The 26,525-nt window shown below is 38.8% G+C and overlaps 1 protein-coding gene across 6 annotated transcripts; it reads right to left on the bottom strand.

Moving 5' to 3' along the window:
• Positions 1-839: 839 nt before the first annotated feature.
• On the bottom strand, positions 840-23,892 carry ptprc (protein tyrosine phosphatase receptor type C). Of its 6 annotated transcripts, none has more exons than XM_050055443.1 (31): positions 23,591-23,892; positions 18,104-18,133; positions 15,693-15,896; positions 15,404-15,538; positions 15,136-15,159; positions 14,657-14,911; positions 14,321-14,557; positions 14,111-14,224; positions 13,649-13,777; positions 13,369-13,518; positions 12,684-12,809; positions 11,549-11,760; positions 11,383-11,443; positions 11,119-11,227; positions 10,836-10,873; positions 10,487-10,596; positions 10,194-10,284; positions 9,694-9,770; positions 8,628-8,664; positions 8,432-8,529; positions 7,969-8,094; positions 7,346-7,503; positions 6,699-6,834; positions 5,173-5,322; positions 4,963-5,053; positions 3,789-3,925; positions 3,353-3,487; positions 3,134-3,256; positions 2,848-3,008; positions 2,201-2,336; positions 840-1,622 (listed from the first exon to the last, which is right to left on the bottom strand). In XM_050055443.1, the coding sequence occupies exons 1-31, from the start codon at positions 23,652-23,654 to the stop codon at positions 1,311-1,313; spliced, it is 3,966 nt and encodes a 1,321-aa protein (XP_049911400.1). In that variant the 5' UTR covers positions 23,655-23,892; the 3' UTR covers positions 840-1,310. The 6 variants fall into 6 exon arrangements, with proteins under 6 accessions (XP_049911400.1, XP_049911395.1, XP_049911396.1 ...); XM_050055438.1 differs by having other exon boundaries at positions 10,487-10,606; positions 10,834-10,873; XM_050055439.1 differs by having other exon boundaries at positions 14,111-14,227.
• Between the last annotated feature and the right edge of the window lie 2,633 nt (positions 23,893-26,525).

Consider the following 26,525-nt stretch of genomic DNA (forward strand, 5'->3'; position numbering starts at 1 on the left):
TGTCATATCTTGGCGAACTCCGTGGAGGAGGACCTGCTCGTTATTTAGATATAATTGGCTTATTCTAAGTAACAAAAACACAACAATACTTACAGTGATTTTAAATTGATGAAAGCATAGTTGCCAATTAATCCTACACACTGGACCTTAAATAAAATTTCGACTTGCTTGTTCTTTACTTAAGTATTTCCATATTATGCAGCTTTACACTTCTACTACAGTACATTTTGGAGACAAATATTGTACTTTTTACTACACTACCTTTATGTAAAGCTTTAGTCTGTTTGTAGATTCAGAGTATCAATAAAAAATATTATTAAACTAATAAATTATGATTTGTTATTGCAGATTAAGCTATTAAGCTAGTATATAAAGTGCTTAAAATCAGCTCCACTTTTGCAAGCTGCAACATTAAAATGATAAACACATTAATGCGTCACTAATTGTAATCCAGGGCCACTCTGCATACTTTGGTACTTTAAGTAAACTTTGATGCTTATCCTACTTTTACTTAAGTAGGAGTTTAAATGCAGTACTTTTACTTGTAGCAGATTATTTCTACACTGTAGTATTGCTACTGTAACTCAAGTAAAAGCTCTAAATATTTCTTCCACCATTCCTAACAACCCCACAACTGTCAGCAGAATTTGATGTAAATATTGCATAATGATGATCGGTGCACGTAAATATGTGACATTGTCAAACCAGTGAGAGGAGCACTGAGGAGAAACTCTCATCTCTCAGAAAGTGTTCATGCAGGAACTTGGTAAATCACCTGTGCTGCAAGCAAAACTTTAAAATTACCATGTTAATAAGCAAATACTCAGTACAAATAAGAGTTTCTTTGTAAGTCTCTTTTAATAAAATGATACAGTGTCATATTACAAATTTTAAACTAAATTATTAAAATATATTTAGGGAGACAAAAAAAATACAGAAACTAACTCAAAGTCAACACTGACTTCTAGAAAGATACAAACAACAACTCATCTAAGTAAAATTTAGTTCTTTTGTTCCTCACCAATGTCACTAGTTTGATGACAGCATGTCTAGTAAACTCTGCAGTTCACAAAGTATTTGCATCCTTACACTCCTCCATTACAAATATTTATAACTTAGTTAAAATCATATCTTTTTGGAAATTGACATTAAAATATTTGATCAAATTCTTTAACAATTCTTAATCAAAATACCACTGTTTTAAAGCTTTTACAATGTTCGTACATTCATAGAATAATTAAAAGAAAAGCATGCAGCTGAAGCGTTAATCCCCAACACTGAAAGGCACAGCCATCCACCTGTCAGCCCTCTCACACCTCCACAGTGACAGTGTGCTCCAGTGGTGTAGTCTCTGTGGGGCTGGAAGCCTTTTCAGGCTCCTCTTTTTTGTCTTCCTTCCCTCCATCAGCCACAAGAGGAGTGCTCTCTGCTGGCGCCACCTGCTGGTTGTTGCTGGTAGTGCTGGCTGGCTGCTCAGCTGTTTTCTCTGCTGGCTGCTCTGCTGCTTTGGTTTCATTGACAACCTGGATGGAGTCAGCTGCAGGGGCCTGTACTGCTTTCACTTCCCCGTTCTGGACAGGATAGACTCCCTCCAGGGTGCTGTACAAGAACTGGTACTGTTCCTGTGGGAGACAGACAGGTTTGAGTGGAAACATAGAGATATGGTGCTGTGCTGTAGGTTCTAATAAGAGTAAACTTATCTTTGTAGACATTAAACTCACACTATCACGCAATTTCTAAACAATACACAAATAAGAGCACCAGAAAATAGTTTTAAGTTATATATATTATGATATTATTTATTTCTTACTATCAACAAATGCCACAAAAAGACCAAAACCAACACTTAATTTATTCTTCTAACAAGTATTTCCTGTCTTGCCAAAGTCGAGCTGATTTCCCTTTGCAACAGACCTCTATTATTGTTCAAAATGTAATAAAAAAAAAAGAAGAAGAAAAAAAAAAGAAAAGATGCCAGCACTCACAAATGTCCTTTTGGTAAATTTAATAAACCAACTTGGGTGGCGTTACCAGAAACACAGACGTTTCGACAGAAAGTCTTAAGACTTTCGAAACATTTGTGAGTGCTGGCATCTTTTCTTTTTTTTTGCTATTTTTGGCCACGCACCTGTCGAGAAATCCGCTACAGCAGACCTATAAACTGACACTAGCAGCTAAGTAAAATGTTCCTCTTGCTTACCAGGTTGGAGAGTATGCCCGTTCTCTCCTTGCGTAGGGTTTTGACCACCTGGAAAACATCCACCAGCTTCTCAGTCTCAGCGCTGTCAAGCAGGTTCCACAGGGCACAGAAGACCCCTGAACGGGACGAGCCGTCACTGGGGAGAGGGAGCACACACACATAAAAGCAGGTTAAGATTTCTCTTAGTCATTTTTTTCCATTAACCCATTCCAGAAAAAATTCAATTCAATCATTACTGATTGACTGTTCTGTTCATACATGTGATCAGTCATGAGAGCTTCTCTTAAATGTTGCTCTTCCATTTCGCTGTAAGTAGCTTAGTAAATGTATCTTAATGCTCAAGCTCAGCCATTTTTTACTCCTAAATTGTCTCTTTAGAGCATCCTTTAGTGTAATTGAGAATGATGGGTTCAATTTTACATCATGTTCATACCTCTGGAGGATTTAATCTATTGCATGCCTCCCAACAAGCCAACCTTGTAGGAATCACAATTTAGGACTGCACTGGAGTTGGTGGGGAGGTTTTGACTTTCAAAAGAGATTAAAGGCCTGAAATTGAGCTTTGGAAACTCCTTATGGAAAAAAAAATAGTGCATATGTTGTGGTTTTATACATACTACCCCTTTAAGATTCCAAGGTTGTCTTACTTGCAGTGGACCACGACAGGCATGTTCTTCAGTGGTTTGCTGCTGCCACAGCTGTGCTTGATGTCCTTGATCATGTCCACGAGATCTTGAGGTTTCTCCGGCAGCCCGCTGCTTGCCCACTTCAGGAACTGGTACTGTTTCACCGGTCGACTCTCTTTCCTCTGTTGACAGAATGTGGTGTGCAGGGTGAAAACAGCTTTTGACATTGAAATGACCAGTCATATCACAGTCTGACGGGGATAAATCCTGGCAACAGCAGACATTTTTAGTGGTTAGGAGTGTTTACCTTGACATGGCGGATCAGCATGTTGCGGCTGATGAAAGCTGGGGTGGCTTCCGTGCTTGCTACCTCTACCTCAGTGTCCCCAAATGCTTTCTTGTCATTATCCCAGTAGACACAGTCGGACTCCTGTAAACAAGAGGACACACAGGAAAACTAGTGTATTGACCATACTGAATGTATATGTAAAGGCCATACATTACATATATGTACATGATACGTTACCTTATCTCCCTCACTGCTGTCTGAGAGCATGACAATAGCAGATGCTTTCTTCTGGTAAACCATCGACCAGAAGTCAGCCATGGTGTCTGGCAGCGGAGACTGCGCTGTGATGAAGGTGCGTGGGCCCCAGTATCCCTGTGTGGGCAAGAAAACACATCCGTCTATTGTTTTACACAACCCAAACAAATAGGATCTTTGTAAATTTAATTAGGCTGGTTTTAAAATTCAACTGGCTGCATGAAAGACGGGAATTCATTCAGAGTTAATGAGATAACACCTGCTACAACAGGAAGGATGGTAACAGCAACACAGTTTATCATGCTTAAATCAAAAAATACAAAACACTGTTATTTTTGTCCTGGCATCCAGGTCAGTGTCGGAGTCACGCAGAAACAGGCAAGTAGATTAGCTAAGAAGTGTCAGTGAAATAACGTACATCTATGTGGGAGGCGTTGATGTATTTAGTGGACTCCTCATCCTCCTCATCTGATGAATCTTCTTCATCGTCCTCATCGGGGTCACTATCATGACTGCGTCCTTCATCTAGCTTCAGCAACACTCGGTTGTAGTCATCTGAGGCACAAGTGAAATTGAACGTATTTATTCTGGTATACACTGATGGGCCTTCTGGAGTTTAAATTCAGCACTTTTACTTCACCTTCACCTGCAAAATGTCACTGAAAAAACACATACTGACCAGGAAGAGACACAAACACCCAAAAGGAGATACAAAATGACTACAAAGAGACACAAAAGGACCTTAAATAGGTGCACACAAATAGACACAAATAGACACACAACAACCACAAGGGGGCATAAAATGCATTAAAAAGAAACAAAATGACCAAAAGGGACACAAAGTTCTCCAAATGAGACACTGAGTAACCTCAAAGAGACAAAATTACCTCAATGAGACAAAATAATACCCCCCAAAAGACACACAGTTACCTCGAAGTGACACAAAACAACCACATGGAGACACAAAATGACCAAGAAAGACATGAAATTACCTTAAAGAGACACAAAACAACAAAAAGGGCACAAAATGACCTCAAAGAGACTTGAAATGTCAAAAAAAAAGACACAATGACTAACAAGAGACACAAAACTACCTTAAAAAGACACAAAATTACTACAAAGAGACACAAACTGACAAAAAACAACACACAATGACTAACAAGAGACACAAAACAACCAAAAAAGATACATTTTCTTAAAGAGACACAAAACTACCTCAAAAAGACACGAAATGACTAACAAGAGACACAAAAGGACCAAAAAAGATGCACCGTTTTCTCAAAGAGACACAAAACAACCAAAAGACACACAATGACCCCCCCAAACAAGACACAGAATTGTCTAAAGGAGACGCAAAACCACAAAAAGATGCATAAAGACTAAAAACAGTTGCAGAACCACCACAAAGTCTGTGTGTCTTGCTCCTATGTGGTGGTGGGGCCTTTTGCATATGTGTGCCCAGGGCCCCATTGTCTCGTAATCCGCCCATGCTGGTATAAGAATACGTGTTCACTACAATTCACAAACACACTACACAATATATTGATATATTATAGATGCTATTCTATAGTTAGTGTTGAGATGATACTCACACGGGATGACAGCTGAAGAGCGATTCTTCTTCTTGTTCTCTTCTGTGATCCCTGTGTTGAATGTCCTCCAGTTTTTGTAAGTGGGGAGTCTCTGAATTGCAAGATAAAGAATTTCCATTATAGAAATATATATCAAAGTGAAAGGATAGGACTATGTTTTTACATACATTTTAAAGGGAACAGAAACACTAGTGTTGTAAAGTGCTTTACCTCAAACTCCTCCTCCATCAAGGTTGGTTCATTGCTGGAGGTTTTTGATGTGAGCGTGCTCAGTGTGCTGTGGAGCTCAGACAGGGCGATCTCAGTCTCTCCGAACTGATTGTGCTCCAGCAGCGCCTGGTGAATCAGGATGTACTGGGCCTGTGTGAGGACAAATGGACTGAATAAACAAAGGATATACAGTTTGCAGATAGAGCAAGTACACATGAGACAAAGTGCGACTGAGCTACACAAGCCACATCTCAGATTTCTCCAGGGTGACAACTCCAACAATCTAACTCATTCACAACTTGTTATCTCTGCCTCCTTCTCTGTGGCTGGTTCAGATTTAACAAACAATTTTAACTTTATTCTTTATGAAAACAGTTAGCCTGTTAGATGTGTCGTCCACTCAATGTACAAATACATTGGAACTTTTAAAACACATGAATGTACTGCACACGCTCACACACAAATTATTTTAGTTTCTGTCCTCTGGTGGGCGCTAGAGATCACACCATTTGACTCCACACAGCGTCACAGTCATTAAACCAGCCATGTGAATTACTGTATATTTATACCATATCATAGTGTGACACAATCAAAATGTATTGTGTAACAGCTGCACATTAAGACCCTGAAGTGCGCTACCAAAATGATTATGTACTTTCAGTGTGTCATTAAAAAACTAGTTTTCAGAGTCTCTAACGCAGCTGTCAATTATGTCAACCACTGCTCGTGAACTGCGGTCAAACTGTCAAACTAGGCAGCGCTAATCAAATATGAATCAAGATTCTGCAACTGCATTACTTATTTCACACCTCACATGTTTTCAGAAACACATGTTAGTGTACTGTTTAGCTGTAAAATGAGAAAATTGGCTGTATAAACATGGCGGCTTAGTCACTTTCTAATTTTACAGCTGAACAGTACACTACAATATGTTTCTGAGAACATGGTGAGAAATAGGCAATGCAGTAACTGAATCCTGATTCATATTTGATTGTATTCATGAAAGTAACCAACTGTAGCTTTAAATGGATGAATTAATAATTCAGTTTTATAGTGGAATCAAATAATCAATTTTTATAAAAACCTTTGAATTTGACTTCTTGACATTTTGCTATTCCACTGGTGTGTGCGCCTATCATCCAATCTGCTTAACGTTTTACACATTTTCATATAAAGCCACTCTTGTATATTTTGGTAACAATATTAAGTCAAATGTCTTTTGCACTGTCATGAATTCTTGCAACCATATCAATATCTTGTATATACATTGTACAATAACAATTAAACCTCTAGTGTATGTTTATTTATTGTCTTTTTTTCTGCCTGTTTGCTGAACATGAAAGCTGCATCTTTGCTTCTGTATCCTTGTCTTGTTTAATTATCTTTGTTAAGCTGTACATTCATGTAACTTTACTTTGTATCAGTTGAACTGTGAGCGTCAACATACCCAGCCAATTAACTTAATGAGACACACACACACAGATGCACACACTGTGTCTAATAAACGATCTAAATTGATACTTTACCTCTACTTGAACCATTAGACATCTCTGTCTGCGGAGTCTGACTACGTAACCGTAGATGTCCACTCTGCCCTCCGCCTCCAGACCCTCCATCATGGCATCGATGCCAATGTAAGTGCCTGTCCTGCCGACTCCCGCGCTACACACAAGACAATAATATTGTGTTAATATATGTTGGTATACATGTCTATCATTAGCAAGTACAGGTCAAGCTGGGAAATGGCCTGATGAGTCCTGCTTCCCAGTGACATCCTTTAATTTGCTTTTTCTTAATTCAGGATTCATAGAAGCTATGAAAGTTTGGATGCCTGCCTGAAAAGACACTTGAATAGACATACTGAGTGTAAAATGTACAGAATGAACAATAAATCAGTGAGGTAGTGATAGTAAAAGGAGATACAAATGTGGTAAATACAAAATGAACAAAACAATATATGGCATTTTTGTAATGCACTAAATACTAAAGCAATCAGCACAGAATTTATATTCAGGTTTAAACTGAAACAATGAGATATGGGAGGACACTTGTGTTCTCTGTGCCAACCAAATGCACACTACTGTTCTGCTATTAGGAAATTAAAATGTCATTTTGATATTTGTAACAAAGAGAAGTGACTGTTAGCTGAACCTGAATGGGAGCTTGTGTTTACCTGCAGTGAACGACGATGGGGCCGCTGAAGAAATTCTTGAAAGCATTGACACGCCGCCTCAGTTTCAGGAGGAGATGTGGCTCCCCGGGGACGCCGTGGTCCGGCCAACTCATGAACTGGATGTGGGTCACCTCCCTCTCTGAGTTCTTCTCCCTCTTCTGCAAACACACACAGATTGTTACGCAAGCATACACAGATTTATTGATATATAATAGATATATTTCATCAAAAAAATTACTGAGATAAAGATATACTGGCTTTCACTTACACACACAAGTTAAAAGTAACAATATACATTTCCATGGGTGTTGATTTCGGGGGGGACACAGGGGAAACGTCCTCGTTAAAATTTAGAACATGTGCATTAGTCTACCAATAAAAACATTAAAGTAGCAGAGGACTTTTGTTTTGGCAAAATTTAAGACATGTTCACCATAAATTGATGCAGAAAATGCACACACTGATGCATTATAATTCACCAGAATGCAGGAGATTAAGTGTTTGATGCTTAACTTAATACCCAAAACCCCCATTTCACATGTGTCCTCTCCAGTGTTTAAACAAAACCTACACCCTTGTACATTTTCACTATTTTATCTATTAAATATTTGATGGGGACTCACGTTAGTTAGGGTGAGACGGCGAATGGTGTAATCTGGACAGTAGTCCTCTGAGTTCAACTTCACTATGAACTCCTCAAAGATCTCTGCTTCTCGCTCTGTAGACGGCCAGTACTGCGCACACTTGACCTGCAACACATGTGACAGGAAAGGGAGTGAGTGGCAAAAACATTTTTGCATATCAGTGACACTGCTGATAAACCCAAAAGTCAAATATGCAGTCGGTGCATGTTAAAAGCGGACTACCGATAAAACAAGTGGAAGACGTTCTCCAAGAAATGAGACCACAGTGTGCGCATGAGTGTGAATTTTGGGCTCGTCTATATCTGATACAGTATGTGTGGCAGGGTAGCTATGATGTGAGTGTGTTTAAGCGACAGACAGACTGAGGTCAGTCAGTTGTGGGAAAATTAGCTTTTTGCTGTCACACATCAGCGTAACATTATAACCAACGTCCTGTTCTTACCCTGTTTCCCTCTTCACAGCGTGTTACCATGACAATGATGGAGGACTGCTGCTCCCAGACCATCCTCCAGAAGTCACTCACAGTCTCCTCTTTCGGCCCTACAACACACACAGAATGTATATACTGTACACACAGGCAGAAACATAACCCGGGCACAGTGACAGAGTGTGTAAAGAATATAAGAGCTTTACTTTACCTTGAGCTGCGATGTACTTTTTGGATTCCTTGTACCCCTGCAGGAGGAAAACAAAGATGTTCAATAACGTTTGTATCGTCACAAAGATATCATGAAGACAGAACATAATCCTTTGAAAGAATACTTCACCCACAAAATGATCACCTGGTATATCAATAACTCACCCCATGTTACGTTGAATTTGTGAGGGAAACCATTTTCTCGCATGCCTCCACGGTGAACAAGGAATCCAAAAACAGAAAAAATTCTTGATGAAAAGGAGAAGGGAGCCGCGTCGAACAACAGCAACATTATATCATAACATCCGTTTAAAAACTCTCACACAACGTCTAAATTACACAGTTGTGTGCTCAGTACTTCCAAAACACATGCATTTTCAGTAGAACCTTACTGTCGACAACACTTCCACATAAACAGTCTCACATACAGAGGAGTAGTGCTCCTCTGCAACTTAACTCGAGCAGAGTCAAAGCACACATGCTTGCCTATTTCTCATATGCTCAAGTGTTTTAAATAGTAAGGTTTTGGTAATCTTGCATGAGGATTGGATTATGCTGCACGAGCTGTGTGAGAGTGTGTAAACAGATGTTTTGTTGTAGTTTTGCTGTTGTTTACTGCAGAACCCCTTTGACTCTAATTCATTAAGAAATTTCTCTCTTTTTGGATTCTTTGTTTACCATTGAGGCATGAGAGAAAAATATTTTTCTAACAAAGTTTTATTCCCAAATTTAACATCACATGGGGTGAGTAGATGACAGGAAAATTTTAAAAAAAGCATGCACATCCAGATGATGGAAAAAAAAACAGGTGCTGGACGAGAGATCATGGAAGAGATGAAAAAAAACAGAGTTGAGTGGTAATGTAATGAAATGTCATGGGAATATACTCTCGTGTGCAGACTTTGAGTAATTCATATGCAAATGATCCTTTTGGGGAGTGAAGTATTCCTTCAACGTGACCATTATTGCTATCATTTTTAAATCTGTATGCAGTTTGATGATGTTTGATAATTCTTAGGACTGGAGCAGCAGGTGTAAAAGTAGTAGTAGTGTGATCTTTTTCATACATCAATGAAGCTGGCATTGATGTAGTCACATCCTGCCTCTCCATTTCCGGTGGTCAGCTGGACACGGTTATAATCATCTGGTTCAAGACAGAAATAAAAATTTTTTTTAAACATATTGCAGAGGACACCTTAACAACCCTATATAAATTAATGTGTTAACATTCTCTGTTTATAAAAATATAACCTGAAAGGTAATAGGTTTAATTCACACTGATGTTAAAACCTGTAAATCCTATTTTGCATTAATACTGTCCTGCTCATTGATTTGCATCATTTCCCACGACAGTAGTAATACATGTAGATATTAAAGAAATAGCTGCAACATGTTGTATATACAGTACGGCAAAATGTATGAGGGTAGACAAGCCAAGTTGCACTGTTATACTAACTGATGGTGTCATGCAATCTTTGTACGTGAATCTCAATGGTAAATTACACATTAGACATCTGGTGAAAGCTTTTAACTCTTTAATCTTAAAAGTGTTGTTGGACAGACTCACATGGCAGGATGTCCACGTAGCGGTTCTTGGGGACGTTGCAGGGCTTTTTGGCCTCTTTCACGGTGAATCTCGAGAAGATTCTGGGGATGCTCTGAGAGCAGAAACAAATCGTCATTTGCCAGAGACCAAGCAACAGTTCTAGAGTAGCTTTCACACTCTCTCTAATCTATATTTGGCCAAGGCCCTTAGCATGCACATCCAATTTCTTTGGTTCAAGTCTGGTCTGGGGCTGTTACTTTATACCATCTCCCTCTCAGCCACTCCACTGTAAACATCGCAGTATAAAAACATACCTGAAACTCAGCCAGGAAAAGTCTTCCCTCATCAGCGAGCTTCCTCTTGTAGGCATCCAGTAGCACCTCTGCTGCAATCGGCTCGACAAGCATCAGGTTCTCCTCATCATCTGCAACCCGACCAGCAGATAAGAAACAGAGAGAGTATGATACTGAAATAATACTAACTTATCACTAGCCATTACTACAAATCACAGTATTATTCATATTTAAATTAAAAGAATAAAGGAATACATCCATATATTCTGATTGTTACAAACATCATAAAACATTTGAAAACAGCTGCTACATAGTTGCTACAGCTAAGGGTCATTTATTTTAAAGAACAGGCAATCTTTAGTCTACTCACTTGCTGTTGAAATAAGCATCATGTTTTCACCCATGTCACTGCAAAAATAAATAAAATATATATGTATGGACAATGAAGATTGTCTTTAAACAATCTAAATTATATGGAATATAGAGTGGAAAAAGAAAAAATACATAAAGAGGGAACAGTGATGATGTTTCTGTCTGCCTGATCACTTGGAAACCTGCAGGTGTTTTTTTTTTTTTGTAAAACCAAACAATCACAGACATAAAAGAAAATCAGAAGCAACATGACAGTGAAACTGAAGCAGAATTATCCTTACTGGGAATTTCTGTGCTTCAGAATGTAAATCTTGTAGATGACCATAATTAGAGCCACAGACGTGAGGATGATGAGGAAGACCAGAAACCCAATCAGAGCTTTGTCATTGTCTGTAAAATGATAAGGAAATAAAGTGTAAGTGTTGGCATTTATGTTAAAGATACAATATATAGAAATGAATGCGTGTATCTCAGAACAAAATATGTCAGATGATTTAACTGAACATAGCGAGGCAATTTGTGGCAGTAATTAAACCAGCACATACAGGAAGTGGTCACAAATATTATCTTGGCGTTGCTGTAATGGTGTCCGTTGAAAGCAAACACCTGGAAACACAGAAAATCCCTTCATCAGGAATTACAGAATTTTAAGAAATATGAGCATTAAAGTTGAAATTATCTTGTGAAACCAAAAATTAGGATTATACAAACCTTCACTTCATATCCTGTTAAGTATCTTAGATCTTTAAATTCAAATTCGCAGTGTTGTACTGGAGGCTTCTCCTCCTGAGGGGCACCATTATAATACAGATGTGCAGTGTATTTCTTCTCAGGTCCATTAAAGAGTTTTCCATAACTACATTTTACTGTGACCACGTTATGCTCTGGATAAATCCAATCCACATCAGAGATGTCTTCTGGTTCTGTAAGAAACACCATACTTTCCTTCAGATACAACAATATGCTTACTCACAGTCAAAGGAATATTTCAGTTTGCTATAACAGCAGTTTGAACACCGATTAGCATCATTAGTGTGTTGCTCTGTTGGTATTCAGTAGTGATGTAACGATAAAATGTGCAAAGCAAAGAAAGATAATTAATCTTACATGGCAAACGACTTGTTATTAACTCGAAGTAAAAACAAACAAACAAAAAATACATATATTTAAAGTTATCATTCTTTTGTCTTATATGTTTTAAATGATGAATGATGACAGCTTTTAAATGGGACTTTTTGTTTTTCCATTCATCGCACACAGCTGTAATGCTATGGAAGTAAGGGTTTGTGGGTTGGACTTCACATGTATCACATGTTTAAATTAAACTGAGTCGTTCTTAAAATAAAGCTATCATGAAATAGGAACTGTAGGCGTTAAAGCAGGAAATAAATGAATCATGGCATGGCATATGACAGGCTGCCACATTAAATGCAATAACAAGTACATTTTAAAAAAACTTTCACTTCAAAGTTGCTTTTTAAATTCATTATTTAAAAGAACAGCACTTACAGTGAATGCAAATGAAAATAATCTATGTATTTTTTTTTTAAATACAATAATCATTGTACTAAACTGATTACAGTTAAACACACTGAAACAGTATATAATCACTGCAGACTCTATGGGTGACCTGTGATAAATGAACAGGTCAGAACTGACTGTTGGTAGATTTGTAGAGAATAACACTTTGAATAACCACCGTACTTTACTAATGACTGGAGCTACACTGTGATGTTCATTCAACAACATGTGAAATACACAAACTTAATAAACAATAGTCAGCTTCTTTCTTTCTTACAGGAGTTTACTGTAATCTGCTCCAAAATATACAGTTTTAGACACTTACTTCCAGACTCAGTCTGAACCTCAGTAACTGGAGAATGACTGGCAACTTCCTCGCCGTTGTACTTGGGTTGAACTGTACACTTATACATGGTGAATGGATCCAGTCCAGTAAAATGACACATTCCTCCTGTTTGAGATTTGTCAGCTGGAACTGCAACATAGTTTCATTAGCTGTGTTGTTGTGTTTGACTGAATAACAAAACAACAGAGACTAAATAACAGCAGATTGTTTTCTTGGTCAAGTTACCCATAAAGTGACAAAAAAGTTGATCTTATTCAATGACTCAGTCAATCATCCATGTGTCATTGTTAGATCACCAGCCTCTACTAGTTAAAACTTTAGTATTCATTGTGTGTTATTGACCTGCAAGTAGACTGGTAAATTTAATATGTGAACACTGAAGCTCTGACATTTCTGACGTTTACTTCCTGTTGAAACAAGGATACTAAACTCTGATCTTTCAATTAATTCATGTTTGTGACACCAATCTTCACCAGTCTCAGGTTATTCACACCTTCTTTCACTCAGCATGCTAAAGTGTTAGCATGGAGACATGTAGGTCCATGGATGATTCAAATGTCACAGTACGTTTCACTGTTTGAATATACCAACCAATGAAATAATCTCCAAAGACTTCCTGTAAAATCAGTGAAATAAGACAGTTAATCTAAATATTTGTACTCACCACTGAGTTTGTGGTTGGAACGAGAGACACAGCTGCAGTCATATGAAAGGTTTGGAAGACCAGGAAGAACTGAACAGTTCTGACTGGTCGTGGTCCATGTCAGATCAATGGAGGTATTAGTTTTCCTTGGCTCTGTTGTTATTGTAAGATCTGTTGGAAGATATCAGACATCTGTAACACTGAACTAAACATCTGGAGCTGTTCTGTTCTCCATAATTATCTGAAGATACAAGCTCATTGTTCTTATCATTGCACTGAGGTGAAGTGAATATCAACATACCACAGTTGATTTTGAAGTCGATAGCTTTGGTTTGATTAATGGGGACATTGTTGTTCTTGATGTGACCAGTACAGTTGTAATGTGTGAAGGGCTCCAGCTCAGACTCATTCTTGATGTCACCGAGTTCATCTTTTGAGGAGACACAAGGATGACAGCATTTCTTCAACAGCTTGGATTTGTCTCTTGGTGCCAATGAGCAGTCAGATTTCAATGTAAAATAATTCAAAACAAACAAATAAATATTCTCCTCAGATCTGATTCACAGAGAGCACAAAGCAACACCTCCACTTCCTCTCACACCAAAAGACAATTCAGATTCACTTTAATGTTAAACTGATTTTAATGGTCATTTCTGTTTGACTACAGTGTGAGAATGTCATGTGCCTCTATCCACTTCCATGTAAATCCATTCATAATGTTGGTGACATACGAAGTCTCTTTACCTCTAGTCTTTACACTTACCCTGACAGGTGTAATCGACAGTGAGATTGGTGCAGTGTTCAGGTAATTCTGCTTCTATTTTTGCAGGAAGTCCAGTTGGAGGTTTCTGAGTTATTTTATTTGGATCTAAGAAATCTGCTGAATAAAGAAAACAGCACATACATTCAACATGATGAAAAAAGAAATACACTACATGCAGTTCAAACTACGCGAGGACTCCTCTGTACATACCGACAGTGATGCTTTTGGTGTGGCTGAAGGTGGTGGCACAGTCTCCTGAAGTGAAGGTTGTAGTCAGAGCAGTGCAGATGTCATTGTAATCAGGTTTAATGCAGAGCTCTGTATTGTTGCTTTTGCACGGCACAGCTGAGATATTTTTGGATGTTGACAGTGAAGAGCTGATGTTCCAATCACTCTGGTAACAAACATATCCATGCATGCAGCTGCCTTCTTTAATGTCTGTTTCATCTGAAACACACAAGTAAAATGAAATGTACAAACCTGTGTCATTTCTTGAATTAAAGGAAAATGAGATGAAATTCAACAATATGAATTATTTTTACTCACTCATTCCAGTTGTCTTCATTTTACTTTGAGTGCTGGTACAGAGTGTTTCATTGCCAGCATCATCACGATATGCAACACTGAGCTCATATTCAGTACAGGGCTTCAGGTGTTTGATTTCATGTGAGGGTCCACTGAAGGACTGAACAGTGGTTTCATTTCGGCCTTTGTCTGTAATGTTTATGATGTAGTTGCCAGGGGTAGAGTTTGTCATGTCAATCCTGAAGCCAGAGGTGATGGGTACAACATTGTAAGAACCTGCAAAACAAAATGAACAGAGTTATAAAATCTCATAGTTAATATAAACCTCCTGATGACATCTTTCAATCTCAGACAGTTTGTTCATGTAGATGTTGAATGTGAATCCAAACACTTTGTACACTCACTGTGCAAATCTATCTTCACAGAGAAACACTGGAAACCAGTTTAATAAGTACAGGAGTAAAGATGAGGTTTATCTAAAAAATAATACTGATACTCACACTGTGGACGGGCCTGTTTGGTGGCTGGAGAACACATTGAAATGAGATTAGAAAAGGAAATGACAAAATATTAATCTATGATTATAAAACTATAAAATACTTTTCCAAAGCAAGTAAAGCAGGTGTCTGTATTTTGTGAACTTCTTGTAACCTGGTCCTCAGCAGTGCCAGTGTTAATAACCGTTGCCTGTGCTTATATTAATATCACAGTCTTATCACCGTCCTCTACAGGAACAAATAGAGGACTTGTAAAAGAGAAAATTCCAACCTTGGGTGGTGGGAGTCACTGTGTTGTTGGGCGTGGTGAGTGGAGGTGAAGTCTGGTTTTGAGTGGTGTTTGCCTGAGGGTCTGTTGGCTTGGCTGTGTTTGAGGGTGAGGTGTTTGCAGGAGAAGCTGCAGAGGCTGTAAGATGGAGAGCATGCTGGAGATCACCTTCACGTACAAATATTTTACTGCCAGTAGTCTTACCTGATATAATGCATGTATCAGCTTTATCAAGCTGAATGCAACACTAGTGATCCCCCAAAAAACTGTAAACTGAGGCTGAATACGTTACCAGACGTGGTAGATGAATTAAGTTCTGTGCTTGGGGAGATTGAGGTGAGGGTTGGCGAGGTGACTGGAGGTGTGTGGGCAGTTGCTGAGGTGTCTGTAGGCATGACAGTGGCTGCTGTCGTGGTGCGTGGAGGTAAGGTGCTGACAGTTAAGTTGGTTCCTGAAGTTAAAGTGGCATTTGTGGGAGTGTGTGGAGGTAAGGTGGCTGAAACAAGGAAACAAAATCAGGCCAAACACAATATCACAATGCTAGTTCCTACTTCATTTAAAGGTGCAACATGTGCTTTCCCTCCAACGATGATGACCACATAAATCCTGTTTCCTCTTGTTACAAAGATGGTGTTGCTTCTTATCAATCCTTCCTCTCGCTTATGTTAGCTACACTTTTCTTTTAAGTCGGAAAGAAGAGGTGAGAAAGACCGTAGTGGCACTAGGCAAGACTGAGCTTTACCTGTAGCTGTGAGTAAAATACTTCCTGCTTTTGGACTCAATGCAGTCTTCCTTTGCCAAAACACTAACAAGGTTGATTTAAGGTGGCCAACCTTTAAGGTCCAGTGTGTAGGAGTTAGGGGCACAAACTGGCAGAATTGAACTACAGTATAATAAGTATGTTTTCATTCGTGTATTATTGCCTGAAATTAAGAATCACAGTGTTTTCATTAGTGTAGAATGAGCCGTTTATATCCACAGTGGGAGCAGGTCCTTGGCTATGGAGATTGCCATGTTGCTCCACCATGTTTATACAGTAGCCCTAAGTGGACAAACCACACACAGGCCATTTGCCTTTTCACATTGGCCTCTGTAGTTAGCAGCCCCCCCCATAACGAGAATGTCACAAAAACAGGGATTTTTTTATTTAGTTTTTTTCACTGGTTTAAATCACCAGGTCCATTTGTTTTGGGGAGGAAGAGACCAGAACATTGAACACAGAAGGAATTCTAACGGGGAGAATTTTCATCTGGTTGCAATCTGCAATCCTCACCACTAGATTCCACTGAATCCCCCTAAATCTTACACAGTAGACCTTTAACAGGGTTGTGTCAACAGTGTTACACTGATTGCATAATGTTACGTCAACAGCCACCTAGCATAGCTTCTTCACAGAGCAAGTTTTTGCCAATAAACTGTTATAAAATCAGACTTGATGAAGAGCTTATTTGAAAGACAAGTTTGACCTCAACTGTGATGACAAGTTTCTGTAGCTTTCTAAAATAAACTGTGGTTTATTTCTATATGAAGCCAGAGTTAAGTGAATGAGATGGAAACTAGTTTTTCGAATTTTCCAAACATCGTCACGTTCAAACTGATTCTTCTTCTTATCACTGATGACAGTGGAATACCTACTATCAGTAAATATTAGCATTCATGTTTCACTGGCTGGATAATCAGTGACTTACTTGTTCCTGTGATGGAAAAAAAAAAGTTGTATCCGCACCACACTGAGCACTTGCAAAGTTTGACTCATCTAAATCCTAACAACACTCAAACTGCTGCTTTTCTCTAATTCTGACTCTGATGCTGTAAATTCTCCAGACTCCATTTATTTGAGAATAAATATCATAACTAAAGATTTCAGATAAAGTATAGTGTGACACACAACCTGGAAAATAACATCTGTACTGAAATCTGTCTTGTTCCTAACTTAGATTCCCTTTGCAAGCACTTCAGACAACGAAGCAAAACGTTAATACATTTCACTGTGTGAGCCACCAATTAATCATTACTATAACTCCATGAATATAATATGCTTCAACACAACCTCACTGAAATATTTGCACATATTAGCCTAGATGCCAAGCAGTCAGTTATTGTTAGTTTATCTCAGTTTAAAAGCAAACCATTGATATATTAATGGGAATACGCCTGTGAGTAAAGTTTGACCTGAAAAGTGCCACTACTGTGTATGACTGTCACACTTCTTCCTGCACCAGGCGAAATATGAATGAAAATCGCCACACAGATTAGCTGCATATGAACATAAGTGTTTCATACTGCTAAAGCAAAACGTTCTGAAATGATCACATACGAGAATGCAGTCTATAACTGTCTGTAGGTAAAGCTAACAGTGGCCCCACACTCCTCCATCAACTGCTAATGACTGTGCAGCCTTGGGTGAACCAAGTCACTAAAATGGAGGCCAGTGTTGACAAAGCTACTGAATAAGAGTGAGAAAATATAATTATGCCACTCATTGTACATAGTGCACATTATTTCTATTTGATGAGCTTATTCATCTGGTGATTCTGCTGGCGTTGGTGCTGCCGTGGCCATGAGGAGAAAAGAGTGTGAGGTTGAGGTGAATGCATTGCACAAGGTATAGCACAGTCGATGGCATAGTCACAGTCAAACATTTTATTCATTATAACAACAATTAAATGTTATACAGTAGGTAACTTCTGTATTGCCACTCACTGTTGGTTGTTGATCCTGAAACATCTTGACCTGGAAAGACAAAAGATGAGCAAATAATTGCACTTTTTTTTCTCACTAAGGAATAGTGTAGTGCATAGAATGTGCACAAAAAGAAAAAATTAAAAACAGCAACAAACAGTGATTTGTTCTTTATGTGAATTTTTTTAGTTTATAAGCTTATCTGACAGATAAAACTCTTCCAGCAGGGCCGAAGCATCATCAGGTCAAAAAGAGGATAGCAACTATTTTTCATCTGAAGTTCTGCATGAGGCAGCGCTGTACAACCTGGTTGCTATGACAATGCGGCAAAGAACCGCACTTGCTATTTCAGAAGGCAAACCGCTATTTCCTGCTTTGCACTGAACCTCCCGTACTCACAAAATTAGTTTCGGTTTGGACTGATCACTACCTCCTACTGAAGCTCAAACATCCACAGTGGCCTTTCTCTCTCATATCTTCAGTCTTAATTAATAGAAATGACAGCATCACCTGATATTCTTTTAAATAATATCCATGCTTAATGCAAAAAAATATTTAAAGCCTCATAAGTCATTGTGTGTTGCTTTTCAAATGCTGTATTCTGATATTGTATTGGTTATTTCTTGAATAAAAACAGGCATATAAATTAAGTTCGGCTGTGTGCTCACTGCATCACTGATTTTAAGAATTAATTCACAGTAAACGCATCTTGTTCATTTACGTTATATAAAAATAGCAGTGAGAACTGAGTGATGAGGTGATGGGGGCAGTCGAACAATGAGTCTCAGGATGTGGTTTGGCGCGTTCTTCTGCGTTCTGTGCATGCTCTCTGCAGTGACATTTCACCACGTTATAGTCTGTGTGGTGACTGATTTGAATTGTTTTAGTGAAAGGTTTGAGAGACGCGACTGTGTTTTATGAACGTTTCAAGTAGCTGATGAGAAAACTTTATCCAAACACCCATTTTATCACAACTAAGTGTATTTCAGACACAACATTGTAAAATTGGGAAGTTGTTTTTAAAACTAGTTTTAAGTAAAGCCTCCTGGTATGCTGGGTACTTTCCTTTTTGGTGTCCTCAGGACCGAGTGAGAAACAAAGGTGTGATACTGTTACATGAGTCTTTTTAAGAGTACAAGCGTTTGATCCAGGTGTGACAGAGAAAAAGAAAACAGAAGTAGAGGAGGTGTCACAGGTTTGACCATAGAGCTGACAGCAAACACAGTAAAGTGACAATCAGAGCTCAGATTCAACCACACACCTTTCCCTGAATCCAGTTACCTTGCCTGACATTAAGTAAAGACACCAATTCAGTGTCCGAATCTGTCGCTCATGTATCACTTTTCTCTTAATCAGTTTTCACCATCAGTTATTTTTCTTATCTGCCTCCACTTTCTTTTCATATTTTGCATCAACGGGCATGCTCCCCCTCCTTCCAGAAACAGCTTTAATCATGCAGCACGCTTAACATTTCTGACCTCACTTCTTCATTTTAGAAGACTGCACTTCCCCTTTTTTTCATGAATTCTCAAGTTATTTTTTTTTGTGTGTGTGTGCGTGTGTGTGTGTGTGTGTGTGTGTGTGTGTGCTCTGTCTCAGTCTGCTTGGTGCTCTGCTCTGCCAGGAAATGAAGGCAACTCAGAATGGAACACGGAAGTGGTCAACATTTTGATCATACAACTCTGTCCTGCTGCCGCTAAAGAAAGCCCAATAACTTTGCATCTTGATGTGGCAGAGTCGCTCTTACCCAGTGGGTTTGAATACATTTATTTAATGATCTTTAACAACAATCAGGAAAAAATCTTAAAGAGTTTTGAATGTAACGCTGACTAATTTTTGTGTTAGGAGAAAGCTCGCCTCACATTTTCTACTATTTTGATGATTCAAAAGTATCATATACACATGATTAATATTCACAGTTTGGCTAATTTTCTGCAGGACCAGTATTTTACTTTTAATAATTCAAGCACATTTAGCAGTACCACTCTGTTAAAATACTCCATTACAATTAAAAACCTTGCTGTACCCAAGTAGACACATCATCTGTAACATTTACCTTAGGTATAAAAGTACACACTTTTCAGGCAGAATGACCTCTGTTCGAAATATATAGTATATTACACTTTTAGATATTATAATTGATGCACTCACATGTAAATACAGAAGCAGAAAAGCGGATCTGTTCAATGTGTTTTCTACACGATATAGAAAATGAGAACCATTTTGTTTTCTACAATCATTTTTATTGTGAGCTGCATGATGCTTAGTGTTGTAGGATGAAAATAGATGTTGATTTTGTAAATATAGAAGATGCACGGGGTTCCAGAGGAACTTACTACTCTGACTGCCGAACAGGCCGATACAGTGGCGTAAGCGTCTCTAGTAGCTTTTGGCAGAATTTTGCTAGAATGGAAGTCCCTTAACCTTACATCATCATCTGTCTGGCTTAAAGACCTGGTATTTTTTCTCAAACTTTAGAAGATAGAATTCACTCTTAGGGATTCTGAGGACCATTTTGATAAGAAATGGCGATGCCTTAGAACACTCCCTCCTGATTACGAGAGGAATATTATGTAATTGTACATTATTGCTATTAACTCTCACGCACTGTTGTTCAAAAGACCTTCTTCTCTTTCTCCTTTCCTTTTTTTATGTACTTATCCTCCTTTTGTTTCTACTGTACTTTTCTTTTTTTTTTTTTTTTTTTTTGTCATGTCATTATGTGTTGAACCTGTACCTCCATAGACGGTAGGGGCGGGAGGGGATGGATGTTTGTTCAGAAAAGCAAAAAAATGGGAGGAAAGGTATGGCTTCAATTGCAATTCTGTATGATTTGCAATTATCCTTCGATAAAAAACATTGTTAAAAAAAAGAGGATGCTCAAAGCTCAGTTGGCTATTCACATATGAAACACATAAGTCAACCACTTATCTGGAGAAAGCCAAAGAGACAAGATAGAGCTCTTTATTGACAGAATCTGTAGATATTTAATAGTTCCTTGCGTGATATTGTTTTGATTTTGTTTTAGTTTGTCATGTTAATTTTCTTCTCGTTTTCCACATGTTTTATATGCAAGGCCAGAAGATATATGAAAGATAATGGTGTCTTGTAATACCGTGTGGTCTGGGCCTGAGCATCAGCCCGTGGTGCTGCTACGCCAAAGTGCCAAAACCTGCAGCTCCTCAACTGGCCATTTGAGGTTGGGTCCAAGTGCTAGTTATTCCCCGTCGACCCCCATGTTACAATGCCCATCTTTACAGCAGAAATAAACATATTTACAGCCTGGTACAAAAAAATGTCTTTGGTCTCTATTGTTAATTTAAACATTCATGAAAACTGTATGGGGTGAATTTTTATATAACTCACCCAATTAAATTTTTATTAAGGCTTAAAGGTACTCATACTTAAAGGTGGGGCTGCTTGAGTGACAGACATAGCCTGTAAAAACAATGGATGTAGCCACAGTGACATCACCCATTGGTTTGTAGACTCCCGTTTTGAAGCCTCGAATTCGGCATTTTGGTTTTTCAGAGCCAGAAGTGAGACGAGATGGCTGGCGCTGGGAGGGGTAAGGGGTGGATCTGACTGAGAAGCCAAGGACAGCAGACAGCCTGTCACTCAAAACGGTGCGCCCTTAATTATGTTTAGCTTTAAGCTGTAATAAAATGTGAATGGGTGATAATAACAGGGTGGGTGCTGCTTGGTGACAGACTGCCTTCGAGGCCTCGCTATGGTCTAGGAGTGAGATTGCTCCTCCAAGGCTCCACCTGCTTGTCCAAATATGCTAATTTGCAACTCCAAAAACCCGATGCCAAACTCGAGACTTTAAACCAGGAATCCACAAACCAATTGGTGACATCACTTCAGCTACGTCCATTATTTTGTGCACTTCATTTATGGGCCAAATGTTTGGCATGACATCAAAATAAAAGAATTACAAACGAACTGTAAATAGATCGTAATGCTGTTGGCCAAGGAGGAGCTGATTCCACATATTTTTATATACAATTAAGTGGTTTAATTCACTGTAGAATAACAATGCATTGTATTTTATGTGCTCACTATAGGTTTTAATCTGCAAACCAACTATACAAAATTCTTTTCCTTCTAAAATGTGGTGGCGTATAATTATAAAATGGCCTACCATAAAGTAAAGTACATCAGAATGGTACTGAAGCACAGTACTCAAGTACTATACAAAATGATTTAAAACATAGCCTCATTACCATATCATATTGCTTATTTAAAATAATGCTACTTAACTTTACAGTGTCGTATGAAAAACAATGCTCGATCAATGGAAAACTGAAGACATGTTTAACTAAGAAACGTCTGTTGATGCGGTGTACCATGATGACTCACCTCACACATGAGCTGAGAAATACTGTAAGTTAGAAAGAAATGACAAATACTGACCCTGACTGACATTAAAGACAGCAGAGTGAAATGAATAGAGTGAAGGGTTTATTTCAGCTCGTGTGTGTGTACAGACGTCTGAGCTGAAAATAGCAGAAATTATTTGATGTGCTGAACAGTAGCAGATCTCTGAGTGATGCAAGAGGCAGTAAGGTGGGTCTGACTTAACACACACACACATATTCATGCATGCACACACACAATCACACATACAGACACACAAATATGCACACACTCAGATGTGTATCATATACAACACCCACAGCCACTGGGGTTGAAGTGAAGAGCTTGCAGGGACACACCCCGAAAAATCCTCTCATCTCTGACAGACATAGCCCCCACCCTACCCACACACACACACACACACACACACACACACACGCACACGCGCACACACACACACACACATACACACACACCCGCACCATCACACAATGTCAAAGCAGAACAGAAACATGATTGCAAAAATTCCCATAGCTTTGTACCAAATGAAAGAACACGTTTTAAAGAGAGTCTTCTTATTAACAGCCGTCTTTGATTGAACATAACTGTTTATTCTTTTGCCAAAGGGGCTCACAAACCTGTCACTTTTCAGCTTCTCACATCACAAGTGTGCGCTGTAATGTCTTGTGTTCTCGGGTTTGGAAAGTTTAAGAAACGTGAAGTAGCACAAACGGAGGCGCAACTCAAAGACATGATATACTGTAGCTTGTCATTTCTGCCCTCAGTTTTTTACCTTAAATGATTTTATTTTGTGCGCTGATGTTTTCCAGTAAAGAAAACAAAAAACAAGAAGCAAATTGTCAAGCGTTTGCGTTGACAGATTCACGTCTCTATCTGAGGCATGGAAAGTTTCACCTTTCCTCATAGACACGATCAACCATATGCTACAGTTTCAAAAACAGCTAAGTTAGGAGTTTAGAATAAGAGACCTCATCACCTACAGTTGGCTATCGCTTGTGTTTTGCATCATTTACAGATTTATTTTCCCGTCTAGAAGACTTTGAGATGACAGACAGGAGGACACAACTTCATAGAAGAGCACCATTTCTTTTTCCGTCTTTCATAAGGAAGCTGAAGATGGTTACTTACAGCTGGCCAAACCGATGATCCCAGCCCAGAGCAGCAGGATCTTCAGACCAAAGAGACCTGCCATATCCAGGAGTTAGGGTGTGTACGGCCACACACCATACAGTATAGTCCTAGTGGGGACCAACAGGCAGATATTCACACGCCTAACTGAAGCTGTATAGCCAATTTCTAACTAAATTCTACGAGAGAAATGAGTAAAAACCTGTTTTAAACTACATATGTTTTCTGTCTTATCAGTGGACGCAGCTTCCTGGACTTGTTCCCCAAACCCTAAACCTCGCCTCTGCTTACAAGTCAAGCAAGTGGGAGTGATGTCACACTAAAAGAGCCTGCCTTTACCTTAACGTTTGGTGACAGGAAGTGTCTTTACAGCTACGCCACCAAGAACAGGAAGTCTTCTCTCATCTAATCTTCACTTGCTTTTGCTCAAGTGTGAAAACCCTCTGACTTATGTAAAATAGAGTGAAGCGAGGCTTTAGGGTGAAGCCTTTTTTTCTGACTCAAAGTTTGTGTTTTGACATATTATTCTTTTTAGATACATGCTTAATACATGGTGGTTTTTAAATCCACAGTTTAGCTTCCACATCCACAGGCAGAGAAATGAAAGCAAACAGTGCTGTTAACACACTTTAAGGCTTCAGCTGTCCTCTGTCTATTGGTTTCTGTTAGACTGCTGGAAATCAGACTCGATGAGAAAATTTTACATCTGAGACACGAGACATACACTAGTGAAACTTCTCAGAGCTCCTCTTCTTTCTCGCTGACTCCTCCCTGCTCTCGAGCTTACAGGCCTGCAGTCGCTGGGCCATGTAATCAAAAAACTCACGAGGAGCGAGCACTGCGGCGTGCAGGAAAAAAAGATGCAGTCTTTCCTTTCTTAAACTTTGCTCTCTGTTTTCTTCCCCTCTCTCTCTCAGTCTAAAGAGAGAAAACATGTGGCCATTGGCTCCAGAAGTGAATTTCTTCATTTCTGCCGTTCCTTCTGTGTGAAATACATTTATAAGGGATGTTAGATCTCTTCAAAGTCATTGATCGTGCATGGTGTTTGATCATCGTGCTCTGCCTTGGAGCCCAAAATGCTTTACTTCTGTTTACATACACAAGAAAATGGGGGATAAAAGAGGAAGGAGAGGAGTAGAGAAACTCTCCGGGGAGCGAGACTCACACACTGGGTGGTGAGCTGATGTGAATCTGGATGAAACACAGTCAGCTATTTCATGCAGTTATATGAAAATAATACATGCAACTAAGAAGGACCATGTTTGAGTTGAGACACGTATTAGATACTGAGCTGGTAAAGGCTTTTAATTGAACCTGCAGTTACAGTGGATGAAGCTTTAAGTCTGTATAGTGTGGCGATAATGATTTGAATCTCTACGAAGTAAAGACAAGAACACACTGATCACATCAAACCTTTGATTAATATTTGTGTTTACCCTGAAGTGATCAATGTGTTTAAACAATGGTTGCTTTCTCTCTAAGTCATAATGTATTTCTGTGGAATTAAGCCTGAATCTGAAACCCAATAGGAATGTCCTGCGTTTCCGACAAAGAGCTTACATTTTTAGTATGAAGATCTAAATATGGATTTCCTCCTAGACCAGTGAAACACATGGTATTTGGTTATTTCCACTTCTGAGAGTATAGATTCTTGTAATCAGGAAGTGACTCTTAAGCAAGCAGCATCACGTTAATGCAATCCAAATGAAGCTGCATTCACTGTGGGTTTTTGGTTTGATGTGTGTGAGTCGTTAAATGCAGACCAGTCACGCAACCATGTAACTGTCTTTTAAGGCTGTCAGGCTGCCAGATCTGACATCACTGCAATCAGTATTGATTAGATTAGCACTGCTAATATGCTTCCTTATTATAAAAACATGTGACTTATATCAGCGGACTTAATTAGGAGCCCAGGAGCCACACAGACATTTTTCCAACATAGGAGCATCAAGTACATTTTCCTTAATACAGAGCAAGTCCACCAAACAGAATAACTCACTGTTTATTATAAAGATGGACAGTATATTCAGAAATGGTGGGTAAATTGCAGCATGATTGCACCTTTGGCTGCTGCCTTTTTGTGTTCCTGTGAAAAGAATACAAGCATGAAAGCGCTTCATTGTGGTATGATGCAACCGAAAAAATATTCCAAAGCCAGTCAGCTCAGTTTTAAATGCACCGAGGCTGTGAAATGCTGCTAGCATGACAGCTTCCTTAAGAACAGTGTAATTAATAAAGTCTGTACAAATTACCATGTACTCAAGTACAAGAAAACAATATCCAGAAACCTCATGTTCAAACCTGACTTTTTAAGCAAAACTTAAATGTTGTGTCAAAAAGAAAGTTGTTTATATATGTGTCACTTCTGTAGAAAGAGGAAATGAGGGAGCCAGTTGGCTGACAGGAGCTGCTGTTGACCAATCAGTGACAGGGTTCATTAGTGACAAACAACGCAACAAGTTATTTTTCAATGATGATAGTTAAGGTCCGTGGGTCTTCCTCTCTCACTACAGTCAGGGACAAAATTTGCATGCAACTAATATAAGAATCTAATTAGATTGTTTTAGAAATTTGCATAGCAAATTCAGGCTCCCCAGGAAATTAAACCTCTTGTTTCCAGCACTAACATGGATTTTTTCTCTTCTTTTCTTTTGGGGTGTGAGATGACGTTTAGATTCTCTGGGCCATTTGGGAGGCTTTAGAATTGTATGGGGTTTTTTTTAAGACATTACACGAAAGCAATGGCAGGAAATTAGGAGATATGGACAAAGGTATTACACTACATATTATTTGGGTGCCTGCTCATGAGACAATGTTTTTATATCAAGCATGGTTTTTAAGAAATCACAGTTTACATTTCAGGGTGTGTGCGTGTCTTAGATGACAGCAGCAGAATCTCCATTTAAAATAGCAAGTAAACACTATATATCAGCAT

This window comes from Epinephelus moara, chromosome 10 (genome assembly GCF_006386435.1).
Source record: "Epinephelus moara isolate mb chromosome 10, YSFRI_EMoa_1.0, whole genome shotgun sequence".
Taxonomy (NCBI): Eukaryota; Metazoa; Chordata; class Actinopteri; order Perciformes; family Serranidae; genus Epinephelus; species Epinephelus moara.